At 47.7% G+C, this 18,816-nt stretch overlaps 1 protein-coding gene across 1 annotated transcript in view; it reads left to right on the forward strand.

Annotated features, from left to right (window-relative positions):
• The window catches only part of LOC102375395 (alpha-2-macroglobulin), a 52,611-nt gene that overhangs the window by 22,151 nt on the left and 11,644 nt on the right, over positions 1 to 18,816 (forward strand). Inside the window, exons 14-28 of the mRNA XM_006032632.3 lie at positions 1,559 to 1,701; positions 2,092 to 2,241; positions 2,477 to 2,647; positions 3,884 to 3,968; positions 5,094 to 5,220; positions 5,907 to 6,135; positions 7,126 to 7,252; positions 8,590 to 8,711; positions 9,337 to 9,388; positions 10,026 to 10,109; positions 10,541 to 10,717; positions 11,508 to 11,592; positions 12,894 to 13,050; positions 13,401 to 13,475; positions 15,360 to 15,525. Coding sequence (XP_006032694.1) covers positions 1,559 to 1,701; positions 2,092 to 2,241; positions 2,477 to 2,647; positions 3,884 to 3,968; positions 5,094 to 5,220; positions 5,907 to 6,135; positions 7,126 to 7,252; positions 8,590 to 8,711; positions 9,337 to 9,388; positions 10,026 to 10,109; positions 10,541 to 10,717; positions 11,508 to 11,592; positions 12,894 to 13,050; positions 13,401 to 13,475; positions 15,360 to 15,525 — 1,950 coding nt within the window. The remainder of the gene's footprint in view (positions 1 to 1,558; positions 1,702 to 2,091; positions 2,242 to 2,476; positions 2,648 to 3,883; positions 3,969 to 5,093; positions 5,221 to 5,906; positions 6,136 to 7,125; positions 7,253 to 8,589; positions 8,712 to 9,336; positions 9,389 to 10,025; positions 10,110 to 10,540; positions 10,718 to 11,507; positions 11,593 to 12,893; positions 13,051 to 13,400; positions 13,476 to 15,359; positions 15,526 to 18,816) is intronic.

The raw sequence follows: 18,816 nt of genomic DNA on the forward strand, positions 1-18,816 counted from the left end.
TATTTCAGGTAAGACTAAACATTTCATTTTCTTTTTCAGTCTTTCATCTTTTTTAAATAAGAAAGAAGTCCATTTTGGAAAAAAAAAAAGTATGAAATAATAATTTTACAAAATTTACAAATTTTATTTTGTTTTTCCAGATGTGTTTTTTTCTTTGTTGCATTTGTTACATTTCTTTATTGCATTTGTTGCTAGCATTCCAGATGTGTAAATAGATCAAAGACCTCCAAGCTCCTCCCTCTTGAAACTTTTGGATGTCTTTACAGTGCTCTGGTGGTGGGTGCTTTCATCAGAGTGGCTGCAAGAGCCATTCCAATTAAAGTACCCGCAGCTTATGGCCAGAACTGCACATGATGGCAAGGAATGCAGCCAGGCCAGCTCACTTCTACTCATGGGGCTCCCCATGGCGCACATGCAACTCCTGGTACTTATGGTCCACCACGGCAAAGCCCCACACAGTGGAGGTAGCAGTCTTCCCTGCTTCCTGCCACCAGGAAAGCAGGGAGCAAGGCTCCCTGCCACTTCTAGCAGAGTCCCAGCAGCTCCACATGGCAGCAGAGAAGGCAGCTGGCTCCATCGTGTGGGGCTTCCCCCTGGTGGTGCGTGAGTGCCAGGAGCTGCACATGCACTGCAGGGGGCCCCGGATGATAGAAGTAGGCTGGGCTGGCTCTGCTGCTTGCTGCCACATGCAGCTTTGGCCAGAGCCGTGCACAGCCAGGCAGCAGCACCTGCATGGGACATGAGCACCCCAAGAGCCTCTGCCTGCTGCTGGTGGTGGCAGGGGCTGTGCATCATCGGAGGGACTGTGTGTGTCGGGGGGTCCCAACACTCATCCACCCTCTCTCACACTCCACAAATCCTACACACCCACACCCTACCCTTACAACCCCCCATGTATACACGCACCCTGCAACATACCTTTCACCCCCCAACACACATAGCCATACCCTCACAAACACACACCCACACTCCACCATACACAAACACCCAACCCAACCACACCCCATACATTCCCCCACACACAATATACAAAAGTAAGACTTTATTTTTGAGCTATTATGCAATCACCTCTAAACTACACAAACACATATCGTGACAAAATATTTTTGTAATAAAATTAAAATATGTTATTGTATGAGTTTGAGTTTTAGTATATGATTGGTTTTTCTTCTTGTTCCATGATGGACACACCCCCTCCAAAAGGAGCTTTTCCGGGGGGAATAGGAAGGGACTTCCAGCGGCAAAGGTCAAGGGCTAAGGGCATGACTTCTTGTTCCAAGATGGCAGCCAGGAGGGGGGCACATGTCAGAGGGTGGGGCTACCCTTGCAGCCATCGACAGCTCAGCAACACTCATTAAGCAGCCCCCCAGCTGAAATAATTGCCCATCTCTGATCTAAACTTCAGTCCTTGTTTAATTATTCAGCAAGACTAATACTGCATATTGAGGTTGCAACCTCAGCCCACCCTACGGAAGCATAATCCTTGCAGCCAATTACTCATAGCTAAGCCTTCCTCTCTCTCTCTCTCTCTCTCCCTCTCTTTCTATGCATTGACCAGATTTAAAAAAATTAACACTGATGCTACGCGTGGGCCCTGAAATTGCTCCCCTGGTACGGATACTTGTCTACACCACTGTGCCTAGTGGGGAAGTTATCGCCAACTCAGCAGATTTCCAGGTCGAAAACTGCCTCCCCAATAAGGTGAGTGAGCTGAATCTATAACCCGTATTTACTCCATATATGAGAGGCCTACCCTGCAACCCAGAACAAGACGAGTGTTCAAAGACGACCCAGGAAATGTGCACTGATTCCATGATCCTGTCAGCTACTGACCGAATGTTAGCAATGACAATCAGAGGATCACGCACATCAGGCAAAGTCATATAGTTGGAACAGTGGAGTGTGGAAGCAACCCCAGGCTGGAGCAAGCGATACCTGTCCTCACTGAATTGCTGTAGTCAGGATAGAGGATGCAAGGCAGGGCTGTGGAGTTCTGGTAGAGCTGTGTGTCGCACAGCTGAGTTGTCCTCTGGGGCAGCACATGAAGGTACCGGAAGAATCTGATCTTTTCATTCTTTTCCTGGATTGCAGGTCGGCTTGGTTTTCAAACCTCCTCGTGGCACCCCAGCCTCCAGCACTGACTTGACTCTTGGTGCCTTCCCAAAATCCCTGTGTGCTGTCCGGGCAGTAGACAAGAGTGTCCTCCTCATGAAGCCTGAAGCTGAACTCTCAGCTAGCTCTGTAAGTCATAGATGTGCCCAGCAATCAGGAGCCACAAAACTCCATTCTCCATGAGAGCTGCATAGGGCTGCCCACTTCAATTTGGGACTGAGGCCTTTTGGCTGAGGCTGAGCTGCTGTTGACTTGTGTACAGAGGCCTACTCATGACCTCCATGGCCAAACCCAGTGGTTGCCATCAGAGGGCCAGTGGCTCTTTGGTCACAGATATCACTGAGTCTTAAATCCTCTCTTGCAGGTATACAGTTTGCTCCCACTGAAGCAACTCAAGGATTATGACTACAAAGACCATTATTTGGAGGAAGAGGACACAAACCTTTGTGTGTCACTTGACCCCATCTTACTAAATGGGTTCATCTACCAGCCCGTGTCTCCTGATGGTGACGGGGACGCCTACAGCATTCTCAAAGTAAGCTCTGGGTTTCTGTTCCTTTTTTGAAGCTGCCATTAGCCCACCATATCTTCCCACCAGCTCTCACCACTCTGCCACATCTTGAAGGCCATGAGCAAGCATAACTGAGCTTGTTAACTAGTGCATTCATGAAGATAATTAAACCTGGAGTAGAAAACCCTGGATTGGAGCACTGGGCATCAAAACTTGCTGTCAGCCACTGAACCTTTTTGAAGTTTCCCTGTCACTGATATAAATATGGCTGAGGAACCAGAACCCAGCTGGAATAGCTAGACAGATCCAAGCCACAAGAGACAGATTCAAGCCACAAGAAAATTAGCCCCCATAGCCATGGAGGTTCTCATTCCATCCTGTCTATATTAGTCTGCAAGTGTACAAACCCCCAAGGTATCTTGACAGCCACACACTAACAGAGTCCTGTGTATCTCTGTCCCATCTGACATTGATTCTTCAGCCCATGGAATCTCATACTGGTGCCCATTGGGTTTGGCACCCACATTACGAAAGCCCCCTGCCTAACTGGAAGGCAGAGTTTGATATCTCAGTGGATTGGAGCAGGCTAGAGAGATGGAAGCCCTTCCAGGACAGGACTAGGACATGTTGGCAGAGACTGATCATTTGGGGAAACTCAGTGTCATGGGTGGCTGGTGCCTTCCGAGTCTAGGGGGGGCAACAGATTGCTGAAGGGGAGGCGTGGTCCCCCAACGGCCAATCATCGTCAGTGGCAAAACTGGAAGTGCTGGCACTTCTGGTTTCATGGCTGGTGCTTCCAGGGGGTGCATGGCTGATCTCAGGGGGTGCACATGCACTCGCGCTCACCTCCTACACGTCGCCAATGCTCAGTGTTGTACCAGCTCTTGGAACCAGACACAAAGAATATCCACCTCCGGTTCTGTCAGTCCAGCGCTGTTCACTGTTCACTTACCCTGCATTCAGCCATTTTTAAATACATTGAAGAAAAACAAAGACAGCATCACCCCGAGTAGATCTTGGTGTTAACTTCAGTTAGGTCACACCAGCATTTACCTCCTGTGTCATTAGTGATCCTAGCAGGCATCCTGACCTACACAGTGAAATGAAGCCATCATGAACCAGTCCCTTCTGCATTCCTTGTTAGCATATGATAGTCATTCCAGTCCAGATACTGATATTGACTGGCTTGCTTCATCAAATGCATGCTGCTGGTATTTGATTAGTTATTTGGTTTTTGTTTTTGTTTCTGTTTTTTACCAGAACCTGGGTTTAAAAGTCTTCACTAGCACCAAGGTCCACAAGCCTGAGATCTGCAGGCGTTATAGTATGCAGCCCATGGCTTATGGTAATGACAAGAAGATAGCCTGCTTTGCTTTACCAGACCTACAGCCTGTACATAACAAATCTCACTTGGAACCAGGTTTTCTTAGATACCCTGGTGTATCTCCAGAGTCACTCCAGCATGTTCTGAAATAGGAATCTAGTCTTCTTCCACCTGTTCTGTGCCCATTAAGAAAACATGCCCTGTTCCAACAAGGTGGTTGCAGTGACACCCCAGGCTAGGCTGTAAATATGTGTCAAGGGGCTTTGAAATAGGAGTGTCCAAACATTAGAGTAGGAAAGCACATGCTAAGGGCCCTCTGAACATCTTAGAGATAATCTTCCATTGCAAATGATCTTTAAGTGGCTCTGGGCAGCTCGTGTTGCAGTCAGGTGTGACTGCTTTACAGGCCCAAGACCAGCTGGGAGCAGTCCTCCAGTATCCCAGGAGGCACTGCTTCCAACTTCTCTATCTTCCCTCACAGAGCCAATGCGTGCACGCTTGGCATATGGTGAGTACCACTTCCCCTCCCCTTCTGAGCTCATCTCCATCCCTGGGGCTCCCACCCCACATCTCCCCTACCCCTTGGGACTTATACCCTGTCCCCACGCCCCGCAGGGCTCTCCCCAACCCCGGGGCTCTCCCCTGCCCCCATACTCCCTGCAGCTCTCACTCTGCCCCGCATCCCTTGCAGCTCATTCCAGCTCCCCATGTCTCCCAACTCATATTTGGCTGCCAGGTCTGTCCTCGGGAGCAAGCAGGGAAGAGGAACTCACCCAGCCACCACCACTACCATCTCCAGGCTGTCGCTGCTCTCCGGGCTGAGCCCAGATGAGAGAGCAGTGACAGCAATGGCTGGACAGACGGGTTCTCCTTCCCTGCTTGCTCACTTGGGCCAGCGCCGGCAGGCACAGGTGAACAGGGAGCTGACAGGGGTGTGGTAACCAGGGAACTGGTGTATCAAGAGGTGGGGGGCAGTTCTGATCATGGCAGTTGTTGAATTGGAAACTAAGTGTCCTGGTTTAGAATAAGGTCTGATAATTTTCTTTCTTTCTTTTGCTCTTTTTTTCATTCTTTCGCTTTCCTTCGCTCTTTCTTAAACTTTTTCTTTCTCCTCCCCACCCAATACTTTGCCTCCAAAATTTCAAGGCCTACGTGGACCTATACGCTCATTATACACAGTCGCAAGGATGCCCCCGGACATGGAAATTAGCTCTGAGGAAACTGTCCGGAAGTATTTCCCTGAGACATGGATTTGGGATTTAATTCAAATGGAGTAAGTTGTGTTGCTGGGGCTTTGTGAGCATGGTTGCTTTGGAATGCAAAGCAATTCAGAAGACATTGAAGCACTGTGGCAAGTGCTCATGCTTCTGTGATGTGTGGTATATAAACAAATTGCCTTTTGAAGATAGACAGGAGAAAAGGATGAGAGACAGACAGATAGGCAAATGGAAAGAGAGAAGAAGAAAGTACTACTTGGTACCCCACGTTCACCCCACCTCTCTCTGACTTTGAATCAGCTAATTGCCTGGGGAAAATGTGTGTGTGTGTGTGTGTGTGTGTGTTGTTTGTTTGATCAAGGGTCAGATGTGGTAATCTAAAATAGCTAAATAGCTTACCCTGTTTTATATCTATGCCTGTGGGATCTCTTATTCACTGTGGAGGCACGACCCGAGTTCTTTTATGTGGGTGAATTTCCTGAGGCGATAGATATAGGATGGGACAGGAGGAGATCTCCCAAGGGAGCTTACAAAAAACCCAAGTGTACATGTCCTCCCAGTGCTAAGCCAAAGGGGGCATTGTTCAGGATGACAGGAGTGGCTGAGATGTTAACCCTAGTATCATGAGGTGGGGGTTGGACTAGATGACCTCCCAAGGTCCCTTCCAGCCCTACTTCTCTAGGATTTCAGATGGTCATCTCTAGGAGCATGCCCTACTGCCTTTTTCCCTTTCCCTCACCAGCTCCCAAGGCAATGCTGTATTGACACTGACCATCCCTGATACCATCACGGAATGGAAAGCCAGCGCATTCTGCACCTCAGAGCACAGTGGCTTTGGTCTGTCCCCAACTGTGTCCCTCACAGCCTTCCAGCCCTTCTTCCTGGATCTCACCCTGCCATACTCTGTAGTGCGTGGCGAGGACTTCCCACTAAAGGCCACTGTCTTCAACTACCTGGCCCACTGCATCAGGGTAAGGGACCCTCTCACCTTTGCTGGACAGAAGACAGAGTGGAGACCACGTGGGCCTGTTATACCACAGCTTTCCGTCTGGGAAAGCCAGCTGATTGGCTGATTGGCTTTGTTATTACCATGGTGCAGTACAGCATGGGTGTTAGAGAGAAGGGCTCTGATTGGCTCCTAGGTAGGTGTTAGGAAAGACAGAATCAGTTTGGCTGAGAAAGCTGCTGTTGTGCTAGAGCCTCAAACCTCTATGGGGCGGAAGGCACTCAGTTTGTGCCTCTATCATACACCTGTTGAAAGCAAGGTAACTGGATGGCCACAGCCACTACTGTCTACAGTGGAAACTCGAAGCCTCCTGGAGCAGACACATTTGCTTGGTGTTTGGCCTCCTACCCATTGCTGACCACAAAGCTCACATCTTGCTGCAGCTTTGATACTGCATGGAACAGAACTCTGTAGCCCATTTCCCCTTTTGTCCGTCGACCAAACAGAAAAGGCCAAGTGGGTTGGGGCATTCAACAAGAGGCTTCCTGAAAAGTCAGGGCAACTCGTCTCTCAGGATTGAAATAAAAGGGAAAAATGGAACAAGCAATAGGACTGATATGGACCTTCCGTGGCCCCTCTCATCCACTTCTCCTTGTCTCTTCCATGCTGCTTTTATAGCTAGTTTCCATTTCTGTCCTCTGAATGTCCAGACTTACACCCAGCTGGTAGCTTTAGGGCCTTCAGCTTGTCTTTATTCACAAAACTGGTCCTTTTCCCCCTGTCCCTGCAGTCCCCTGCTTCTGTCAACACAACTTTGCATCCCATCCAGTTCTGGCACTTGGCTAAACTCCCAGGCTCCTCATCTTTCTCTGTCACCTCAATTCCTCCTCTACCTCCCACCCCCACAAACTCAGTACCAAACCAGTCCCTCTCCCCTGCACTGCCCAGTCCCAAGTAAACCCCAGCCTCCTCCCGTCCCTCAGCACTTCTACTGACACTCTTATACCCCTGGCAGGTCAGCGTGTCATTGACTCCATGTTCAGATTTTTCGGCTGCCCCAGCGGAGAAGAAAGAGGACGCTTATTGTCTCTGTGAGAATGAAAGGATAACTGTATCCTGGACTGTGACCCCAAAATCTCTAGGTAAGAGATGTGGCAACTGCAAAATACTGGGATTAGAGACCCTTGGGTATCTCTAGAGCAGGGCTGAATGGTTTCAACTGCTGGTTTTGAATGCTGGCTTAAACTGTGAATGAGTGTTGACCACCTGCTTTTTGGATTTTTTAAAAACAGCCTGCTTAGGAAAATGTTTTTCATTACTTATTAGGGCTATATAAATGATATTCTGAAAAGTGTGTGAATTAGGGCTCTGTAGTAAAAGTGCAAAAACAGGAATTTTCAAAAGGAGATCAAATTCTCTATGAACGTTAGGGTTGATTTTACAAAACCTAATACTTCTTGTGGTTAAGGAAGGGATGTTTGGAATTGTCTAACTACTAGGTGTACTAACTACTAATTAGTACTGTACTGTACACAAATTCAATATTTTTTAAATTATTGAGGATATTTTTAAATACAATTTTATTCCTGAAAGAAAAAAAATCTACTTGTGATATTCTTAAGTATATTTAATGTAACTAAAAAAGCACTATATCTTTTTTGCTTTGATATTCTGATTTTGGAGTCTCTTTTTCACCAACTTGAGCATTAAGCATTTTATAGCACATTACACGTTTATTCATTTTCAATACTCCTAATTTTTTTTTTAGTTTATTATGGATGAAACTAAAAATTAAGAAAATTCTTGCTACTGAAGCTGTTGATGTTACACATACTTGCAGATGAGTCACAAATGTAATAAACTGGATCTAATTATTCTTTCAGTCAAGACCACCATGTTTTTAGCCAATGTTGCTCCAAAACCTCCTTGTGAGGGACTTGGTGGTGCCAGATTTTAATATAGGAAGTTTTAAAGCTGGCATGGAGCGATCTTGTCTGCTAAGAAGGGAGGAAGGCCAGTGTTGTGGCTAAGGTACAGGACTGGAGCTCAAGAGCTGGACTTAATGTCGAGTTTAGGACAAGTGATTTAATGCCAACGTGCCTCAGTTTTCCCATCTGAAAATGAGAATGACATTCATGAGGTGTTCTGGCAGTACCAGGCTGGCCAAGTTTGAAGGTTTTGGGTAAGGAACTTGATGGCTCTGAAATCACAGAACAATCTTGATTGTTCTGTGATTTTACAAGGAATGGGGACCGGACTCAAAAGATATCCCACTGTACTGCTGTCCTGTCCATAATCTCCACTCCCATTTGGTCTCTGATGACAGTGGAATTGGTCTTGGAAGGCTATGGCACAGCTAGGTAGTCCTAAATGCAGCTTGAGCTTGAGCTGCATTCCCAAAGAGGTTTCCATGTAACCACAGAAAACCACAGGAGTAAGATACACCTGTCACTGCACAGTGTCTCCCTCTTCGTTTCAGGTGAGGTAGAGATCTCAGTGAGTGCTGAGGCTCTAAACGGTGGCTTGCCTTGCGGGGACAAAGTGGTGGAGGCCCCGTCAAATTGGCGGAAGGACACAATAATCAGGAAGCTGTTGGTGGAGGTAGGTGTGCTGCTTTATTACCTGTGGTACAGAGAAGTAGTGAAAAGATGCTGCCAGCTGGCAATGCCTTTGGCAGTGCTGCAGATCTTCTCTGTTTCATGGGAAACCCACAATGACTTAAGCCCCAGCAGCAGTGCTATAATGCTGCCTCTTGTTCTCTCCTTGTGTTGAGATTTATCACTGCTTCGTCTTAAATCTCTTTTCTACTTTGTGATGAAATGCTACCTGTTTGCTTCTGGGAAAAAAAAATGATAGTGCATTGCACAATGTGGTGGGACTCATAAGCAAAGCTGGTCTGTTTTTGTGGGAAATTATAGGCAAGAGGAAGCAATAATATATTATTAACTGATTTTTTTTTTTAAATCAGTAACCAAAATTATTATTCCTTGAGGATTTGGATGGCTTCCTTTTCCTCAGCTTCACTAATTGCTCTTCCCCTTTATCTTTTCCATACTTTTATTCCTATCCCTTTGCAGCTCACTGCTCTCATTTTCTTTCTTTCCTCTCTCTCCATTTCTCCTTCTCACTCCTGCACACATGTTTCCATCCCCAGGTGTTCAGTCTTCCTGTGAGCACTCACCTTTCTTATTTTCCTTCCCCTTCCCTTTTCCTCCTCAACCCAAAGCCGGAAGGAATTCCAAGGGAAACAACCTACAACTCTCTGCTCTGTGCAGCTGGTAAGAGCCTTTTCATTCTTGGTTTCTCCCGGTGAAGGGAAAGGCGTAGGCCTCAAGGGAGGCTACTTCAGGGATGCTGAGGGGGAAGAACTACCTGAGAGTGATAAAAATGAATCAGGACAAAGTAGGAACATATCTCACCTGGATCACAGGGGAAGGTTTCCTAATGGGAAAGATCTGTGTATGTGTGGAATAGGCCAAGCCCCTCAATGGAGGAACTGAAAGTGTAGGGGACATTCCTGGCTCTTCTCTTTGGGCAAGGGACCAGATGGGATTAGCTGGGCTGTCCCCATCTCTAACATCTGTGGCAATGAAATCACAAACTGGATTCTACCATCTGCCATTGCCCCCAAAAATGAGCTGGGTATTGTAGTTCCTCTCTCCTGGCTTGTGATTATGCTGTGGTCACTTTGTGTGTCACTTATGTGCGGGGAGCAGAGCCTGAGGGTGGAGTTGGGGACAGGAGGGAGTCACAATAGTAGGACAGATGGTTGGGGTGGTGAAAGGCAGACAGCTTCTGTGCAGGGCCAAGAGAAGGTAGCAATGAAGGCATTGCCCTAGATCCAGTCCTGTGGTTTGCTTATTGCCACAGGTCAGGGAGTTTCGCCATGCTCAGTCCTGTCTGATCTCTCCCCAGAAAAGTCTGCGCCCAGTCCGGTTTCCCTGGAGCTGCCGCAGAACGTGGTACCTGACTCGGCCAGAGCCTACTTCTCCGTGTTGGGTAAGAGAGGAAGCCCAAAGTGTTCCACCCTCTCTGGCTGTGACCACTTCCTCCCTGCCTGGCTGCTTGGCCTCCCCATCTGCTCAGCTGCTTACCCCACTGCTCAGCCATCATAGCTTTTGTATTCATCCTTCAACCCCCTCCCCACTGGTTTTTATCTCTTCCTAGCACTTTACCTTCCTTTTCTTTTCTTGCCCTCACTTCTCCCCTGCTGCTTCATCCAACTTCTTGTCTCCATCAAAACATGCACGTGGGTCCCTTAAGGATTATTTCTCTGTCCGGTATCTCTGTTGTTTCTTTTGATCACATATTGCCTTTGGCTGACTAGCCTAGCTGAGAATATTGCATGCCACCACCACCGTCTGTAGCCCTCTGTGACCCTGCAGGTGGGGTCTGAACCATGCTCACCCCCCACATCTTCCTCCCTTCAGGTGATATCCTGGGCACTGCCATGCACAACCTGCACCAGCTCCTCCAGATGCCCTTTGGCTGTGGGGAGCAGAACATGGTCCTGTTTGCTCCCAACATCTACATCCTGGACTACCTGAATAAGACTGGGCAGCTGAAGGAAGAGACCAAGTCCAAGGCTGTCGGATACCTAGTCAGCGGTGAGGAGAGATGGAACGTGTGTTCCTCCAGTTGCTCCCTAGTTTTGGTCTATGTCAGATAATGCTTCCATAAGGAGGGACAGACGGATGGAGGGGCCTGCCTGTCACTGTTGTGAGGGGGTTGCATTTGTAATTGCCCCACCACTGGCTGTGGGTCATCCAGTCCACAAGAAGCCCTGTGATTGAGCTCCAGCCTGTGGGGCCGAATAAGTTGTACAGCTGTGTCTTAGAAGCATGAGGCCACTCAGCAGATGGCCACTCAGCAGTGTTCCTTATTCCTGTATTAGGAATGCAAAGGAATGGCCACCATACATGCACGTGTCTGTGAATATGGACATGGGCAGGTAACGCATGCATTGCCAGGATGTACTCTAACAACTGGGATACTTCAGCTCAGCTTCCACAATAAGGGGCCACTCTACAATATCCTCCTCAGGTTTTGTACCATTTTTAATATGTCAGGTAAAAGTAACTATTTCAGTGTGAAATGATTAGATCAGTACAACTCCTAGGGCAAACATGGTTTTACTCCTTCCTGGAGAGGAATGACGAGTTTTATACCAAGGTAGGAGGGCCCACATGAGGGTTATGGGACCACCTTAACTGCAATGGCATTGGTAAAGCAGCACAATGTTGGTGTGTAGACTAGAACTAATAAGGGCTCTTCCTGGAGCTGAGCTCTTGTGAAGTAAGCAAGCATAAATAGTATAAGTCATTATATTTTTATAATTATATTGTACTAATAAGATTCTAGTTACAGTGAAGACTTACTTTTCATCCTTCCCTCCAGGTTATCAGAGGCAACTGATTTACAAACATTCAGATGGCTCTTACAGTACCTTCGGGCCCCGTTCCGGGCAACAGGGAAATACTTGGTGAGATTTTGGTGCTTTTGATTCCCCTGCTCCTGCACACTTCTTATGTTATAATCTGGTGCTTGCCCACTGCTAAAGAGATACAGGTCAGCCGGGGCTGGGGTGAAGGGAGAGGATACAGGGCAATCGTGAGGGGGAAAGGAATGAGAAGGAGTGATATGAAAGGAGACCTCCTTTAGCTTCCATGCCAGAAGTCAGTAACTGTTTACATCCCCCTGGGCGCATCTTCATGTGTGCATTTACTGCACAGTAACCGAAATGACTGCGCAGAACAGGTGTGCGTCTACACATGCATGTCTGTACTGTGCAGTAAGTATGGGGACATACGCCAACCCAAGCATAAATATGATACCTGCATCATGCACGTATTACATATACACCTGATTAGTTACTGCACAGTAAAACAGGTGTAGACGTGTTACAGCACAGTAACCTAGGGAGCTTCCCTGCTGGGTCTGCCCAGCCACTCAGGCGCCGGCCTGAGCCCAGCCCTAGGGTTCGTGGCTAGCCTGCTTTCTTGGCTCGATTTTTGGGAGTAAAGTTAGTCCCAAGTGCTGACAGCAGTATGGCTGGAGGCTGGAGCTCCCCCTGGAGGCCACAGAGGCACATGGCAGGCAACTCTCACCTGGGACTAAATTTAGTCCCAGGTCACCTGCACATGTAGATGCCGGTCTATTCCCACTTATCCTGAGCGGTAATTTACTGCGCGGTAAATTTAAGCTGGCATAAATGCATGAGTAGATAAGCCCCCTGACTCCCAATCCCCACCTAACAACAACCGGCACAAAACCACATATCAAGGAGACCGTGGATGCAACAGGCTTCATCCACTCCCTCTCCCCAGCCTCTGAATCAAGGACCTCAGGGAAGGAGACGGGGTTACTTGCAGGTGCTGTCACCTCCCTTTTTTGGGCCCAATCAGGGAAAAGAAAACTTAGGTGTCCCATGGATGTTGAGAGCTGTCACAGCTCCTCCCATGCTGCGCTTCCAGTGAAGAAAATCTAAATAAGGTGCTATGGCCAGACATGACTATTGACCATTCACCTTTCAGAGGTGAGGGCCATTCTCTCCCACAGGGAGTTGAGTAACCCCGCCGCCTGCCAGGTAAGTTTTAAATGGAGGCAGATTGCTTGATACCCCTGTCCCAAGATGTGTGGTTTTGCTGGACACCCTCAGACAGGTGCCACATCTTCCCCAGACTCCATTTCAGTGAGTGGCTGAGCCAGTGAATGGCTCCTAGGCTCCCAACTACCCTCTGGAGAGAGAGGGAGCACTCACTGCCAGTATGCTCTCCACTGCAGGCTGACAGCATTTGTCCTCAAGTCTTTTGCTCAGGCCCGACGTTACATGTACATCGACAGCAAGCACATCCAGGATGCCCAGCTCTGGCTTTCCAGCAAGCAGAAGGAGAATGGCTGCTTCCGCAGCTCAGGAATGCTCCTGAACAATGCCATCAAGGTGATGCATCAGCCCAGCTGGCTCTGGGCCCCAGCTCCCCTCACAGGACCCTTTACAGGAGTTATCTGTAGCTCCACTTGGGAAGAGCCAAGCCACTTCAACACATGGGGCATAGACTGGGAAGGAAAGGGGCAGCAAGGATATACCAAGTGTGGGCAAGGATATGCAAGTAGGCTACTGTATTTTGGAGCTGCTGTGAATAAAGGGTGCAGGGGCAGATTTCTAGGATCTATCACCATGTGGGAAATACGGGTGTGTAGGCTGCCCCCATCGGGGATGGGTGGATGGTGGGGGATGTTTTCAGGAACTGCTTCAGCCTTAATGTAGTTTCTTGGGTGGTTCACTTGCAGGGCGGAGTGGATGATGAGGTTACGCTGTCTGCTTACATCACCATCGCGCTGCTGGAGATCCCCCTGCCCACTACTGTACGTGCCGGTAACCCTTCAGCCCATGGGCACAGCCAAGCTGTCATCATCATAGTCAGATTGCCAAGGATTGTGTGGGAGGTGGAAGGGGGTTGCCTTTTTCTGTAGGATCCATCATGGTCCTAGGATCCCCTGAGCATCTATTAACTAGCTCTTTCTCCTTCACTGCAGTGGCAGGGCATAGTCAGGTGTTCCTAGCTCCTCTGTTTCTACCTTGTGATATGTTATAGGATGTGCTTTGTGTTTCTTACTTTGTGCTGTGTAGTCTTATGTTCGAGAGTTTGAAGGGGTGATTTTTGGGTACCCTTGATCAGTGGTTGCTTGTGAATGCAAGGGACAGGATTTCATGACCCAGGAGGCTGCTTTCAGTCCAATGTTCCTGTGAGACACCCGGACTGACAGCTTCCCATCCCCTTGGAGAGACCTTTAAGAGGGAGGGAAAGTGTCTGCAAAATTCAGGGCCTGATCTGGAGTCAGAATCTCCCTACAGTTTCCCTTTGCATCTAGGACACTGGGTCCATTCCCCCTCTGGCCATTTTGTTTAATTTCCAGCTAGAATCTCTTCAGGGGCTTTTTGCTTAGCCCTCCACAAAAAACAGCACAGCTAAGTTTTGTAAGACATTTCACACTTGGTAAATACCACGTAACTCCTGGGCAGAAGCAAAGTAGGCCCCTAGCTTACTAAAACAGTTCCTGTTTCCTTAAGTTAGGCAGCTTTACACCCAGAGCTTGCACTAGTGAAAGTTGTGTCAGCAGTGTCTGATGAATAAAGTCTGTGGTTCCTTCCATGCCCCCTGTACTGGCATATGATGGCCATATCACGTGAGGCTGGATTTGCAGGGCTGGAGAGATAAAACCAACTAGAGCATAAGGCTGGAACTAACCCCAGCAGACTGAAGTTACAGTTCAAGTTACCCATATGTGGGAACATCTGAAAAAAAATATCCTCCTTCAAATGGAAAAGGATGTCATTTCCTGCTTGCTGAACTTATGAGCTCAATTCACCTCCAGGCTAGAAGCTAGGATGTCAGGATTCAGCCAAAAGTGAAATGTTGTCAGGAGACAGTGGACAAGCTGAAATAGGGGGTCATGTAGAGAAGCGCCCAGCAATGCTCATGTTATGGTTGGAGCAAGAGAACACATGGCTAGGGTGATATGGGGAGAATCAACTGGAGACAAGAGAGGGAGTTCTCTCTCAGAGGTTTTCCTAGCCTGGTTTGCAAAGCATCTGGCTAAAGGGTTACCCATGAATGCAGGGGGGCTGGATTGGAGCTAGAAGTTGGCTTACTGCCAACATTTTACCTTGTGTTGTAGTATTGATATAGCCACGATGGACCAAGGAATATGTGAGGTGTAAGATCTGCTTAGTAATATCTTTTCTTATTGGACCAACTGGACAGATAGAAAAGGTGTTAGGCCAGCTTTCAGGCACAAAAGGTTATTCCCTAGGGATGGCAAAGAAGCAGATATAACTTAGGCTAATACTTGATAAAACAGTGACTTGCGCTTAACTTCATTATGTAAATGAAAATGGTAATTTAAGGAAAGGGGAGTAAAACTGTGGAGCAAAAAGAAGTTAGAAGCAGCTACAGGCCAAGGAAAGAGCAGTTGAACTAGAGAAACCTAACTATGTAAAAGATTCAAACCGTGCAAAAACTGTTTCTATTAAAAATGAGTAGTAAGGAAAAGCCTTGCACGGGCTGTTAATGCCACTAGTATCCTATCTTCTTTCAGCAGAGAGGCACAAGGAGGGAAGAGAGTGGGCAAGTGCTCTCACAGGTCTTGGGCTTGTTTATCCCATGAGTGCAGAGAAAAGTGGGCTTGTGGTCATCTCTCCCCTCCCTCTGTCTGACCATATCTCTCTCTCTTTCCCCCCCCACCCAGCACATCATAGTCCGCAATGCTCTGTTCTGTCTGGAGACAGCAGCACAACAGGAAGGCAACCATGTGTACACCAAGGCACTGCTGGCGTATGCCTTTGCCCTGGCAGGGAAGGTGGAGAAGCAGAGGGCACTGCTTGACTCACTGAAGAAGGAAGCTGTGAAAGAGGGTGAGAGCTTCCTTCTCTCTCCCGCCCATCCCACTGGCCCTACAATCTGTTGTAAGGAGACTGTGTCTTCAGAATTACATGCAAGGCACTCAGGTGAAACCAGGCACAGGAGGGAGAGTTTTGTCTTCCTCCCAAAATGTAGGGATACCACAGAGTCAGGCAGATTTCTGACACCCCAGCATATTGCCTGCCTGGGCTGACCAGAGTTGTGTATTATGTTCTGTGGGCTATGGTCTTTCTGTAAATTCACGTTTCTGAATTTACTTTGTATTTCTCTCCTCTACTTCTGTTCTTTTCCTATTTCCTTTAATCTTTCTTTACTCCTTTCCCCCTCTCCCCTATCTTTTTTGGATCATAACACTTTCTCCTCCATTTGTTTCAGTCCATTTTTCCCCGCTTTCTTCATCATATAAAAACTGTTCCCTCCCTGTTTATCCCTTCTCTTAATTTCCTCATGTCATCTTCCTCCTTACCCCTAACTTTTGTTTTTTCTTCTCTCTCCTTCATTCCTTTTCTCTCTCTTGTGTGTCCTCAGTGGAAAAATAATCCCATAAATTCATCTTTGCCCATAAAGACATACCCACACACTTCTGTCTTGCAATCCTCAACTCTTCCTCACCCTCCACACACAGAACTGACCTTAAAATCAAGTAAGGGCACAAACTCATGGAGAAGCCTTGTCCCTGAGACAAAAAATACACATACACACTGTCCTCCAATCCCAGTGCATGTGGGACCTGTTATACAAGCTGTTATACATTGCTGAAACCATGCACGCACTTTCAAACTCCCTCTCCTTCCTTCCAGGTTCAGTCCTTGTCCCACAGCCCCCGACCATAAGCATAATATCCTAGGGCATTCTAGTATGGCATGCATGTAGGAAGAAACTGGGAGGAATCCTTTATTGATCATTTCTTTTTGAGAACAGGTAATTTCTTTTCTGATGGAGGAATTTTTTTCCCCAAAAAGGCATGGAAGTCTCTGCTGCTGGGCAGAAAGGGATGACTGTGGGTGGGCAGAATGGCATGTGTTATTGTATAGGATATCATTCTGGTTAAGTGTTTCCATATTTATAAAAGCAAAGTGTTGTATCAAGGAGCAAAAAGAGTCATTTGAACAGGGAAAGGCTAAGTGCAGCTCATTTTTCTCGTTCTTTCAGCTCAGCATGTTGGCTCATTGCATTTTTTTCAACAGCACGAATCAAAAGCAGTGTCAGTGGGTGCTTGCAAATATCTGTTTGACCTATAGCAGGCAGGCCCCTGACAAGATGTTTTGCTTTGGTTGCTGAAATATGACAGCTGGGCCCCTTCATCCTATCCTAGCTAGAACACTTATCACGCTGCAGGTCTCTTTTTGAGTGCCGTCATGCTGGAGGATAGGCTGGGGATACAGGTTGACCTGGACAGGCTCGCAAGGCGAGCAGATCAAAACCTGATGACATTTAACATGGAGAAATGTAAAGAGCTCCATCTGGGGAGAAATAATTCACAACACACTTACAGGCTCAGCAGTGCTACACTTGCTAGCACCACAACTGAAAAAGACCTGAGGCTTATGAGAGACCACCAAATGAACATGAGCCACCAATGCAATGCCGTAGCTGGCAAAGCAAATAAGATACTGGCATGCATCTACCGATGCATTTTAACCAAGACTATGGATCGCATCCTCTACTCTGCTTGGCTTTGGTGAGGCCAAAGCTGAAGTACAGAGTCCAGTTCTGGGCACCCCACTTCAAGAAGGATGTGGAGAGGCTTGAGAGAGTCCAAAGGAGGACAACATATGTGATTAGAGGTCTGGAGAGCAGGTCATATGAGGCAAGTCTGAAAGACATGGGACTGGAGAAGAGAAGACTTAGAGGGGACTTGGTGGCAACCTATAAGTATATAAGGGGCACATGTCAGGGCCTGGGGGAGCATCTGTTCAGCAAGGCACCCCAGGGGAAGACAAGGAATAAGCATCATAAATTGCTAGACGATCACTTTATATTGGACATAAGGTAAAAACTTCTTTATGGGTCGAGTGTCCAGGGACTGGAACAGACTCCCCCTAGAGGTGGTACAGTCACCTACTCTGGCTTTCTTCAAAAAACATCTGGGCGCTCACCTTGCTGGAGTCATCTGACCTCAGCAGTCTTTGGACCTGATGCTCTTGTGAGCATCCAGGCCCTAACATCTCCAGCCCCTAACATCTATGAATTTATGATGCTGCTGCCCAGAGAAAATAAAACCAGGCTGAGGCACTCATGGTGGTAGGGTTTGTACCTGTTGCAACTGTCAGACAGCATGTGGGCCCTATAGACAATGGTCACAATCCTCGCGGTCCCCCCCCCCGCTTCCTTTAGCAGTTTGTGCATGAAGAGGGCACATTGAGCTGTTCTCCCTTTTGGGAGGTCCAGGTATTTTTGACATGGGGTCCCTGTAGCCTCTGGCAGTCTCCTTGCTCTATGTGTGCTTATGTACAGGGCATTAATTCTCCCCTCTCTGCCCTTGATTCCTCCTTCTCTCTCTCACACAAGCACACGAGCACATATATACATGCACACACACGGGTTTTTTCTCTCTTCCTCCCCTTTTCCCAGCTTCCTCACTCCAATCATTTCTTTCCCACCCCTCTCACTTTACCTAGGATCTTTCTCCCCACTCCACCACCCATCTCCCTCATCTCCTTCTTTGGCTTTCAAGTTCTCTCTATCCTTCTCTTCCACCCTTGCCTTATGAGGACTCCCAACCCTCCCTGTACTGGCCCCAGCTTTTGAGAAGGGCAGGCTGAGTCAGGGCAAGAAAGAGATATACTGCAAGATGTACCTTTCTCGCCCCCTATAGGTTTTGCAGGCGGAAGCAAGCCAAGAGGCAGCTGGGATCCAGAGGAGCTAAGGTGTGCCCAGAGGCAAAAAGAGAGTTTCATTAGGGAGGCATGATTTAGAGAACGTGGGGGAAGCCTTTTCAGGCTCTTCAGTCAGAGGAGAGTCAGGGACAACTTCCCTTTCTCTGCTGCTTATGTGTATGGAGACAGCTCTATGGCAGCCTTGTTTAGGGGGTGAAATGCTCACAGAAAAGCCAAAAAAGGGACACTGCAAAAAAAACAAAAAAAAAAAAATGGAAAAGGTGAGTTGAGACATCTGAGTGAAAGAATAGCTTTGTCAGCTCCTCTCTGCCCTCCACACGCCACTCTCCATGCTCAGCATTTCTTCCAGGGGTCGGCCTTCCCTCAGTCAGCATAGAGCAAAGTCTACTCTAGATAGGGTAAAGGAAAAACAAACAGAAAAAGAGCTTGATCATTTGATTAATA

Source organism: Alligator sinensis, unplaced genomic scaffold (genome assembly GCF_000455745.1).
Source record: "Alligator sinensis unplaced genomic scaffold, ASM45574v1 scaffold1129_1, whole genome shotgun sequence".
In the NCBI taxonomy this organism is placed as follows: Eukaryota; Metazoa; Chordata; order Crocodylia; family Alligatoridae; genus Alligator; species Alligator sinensis.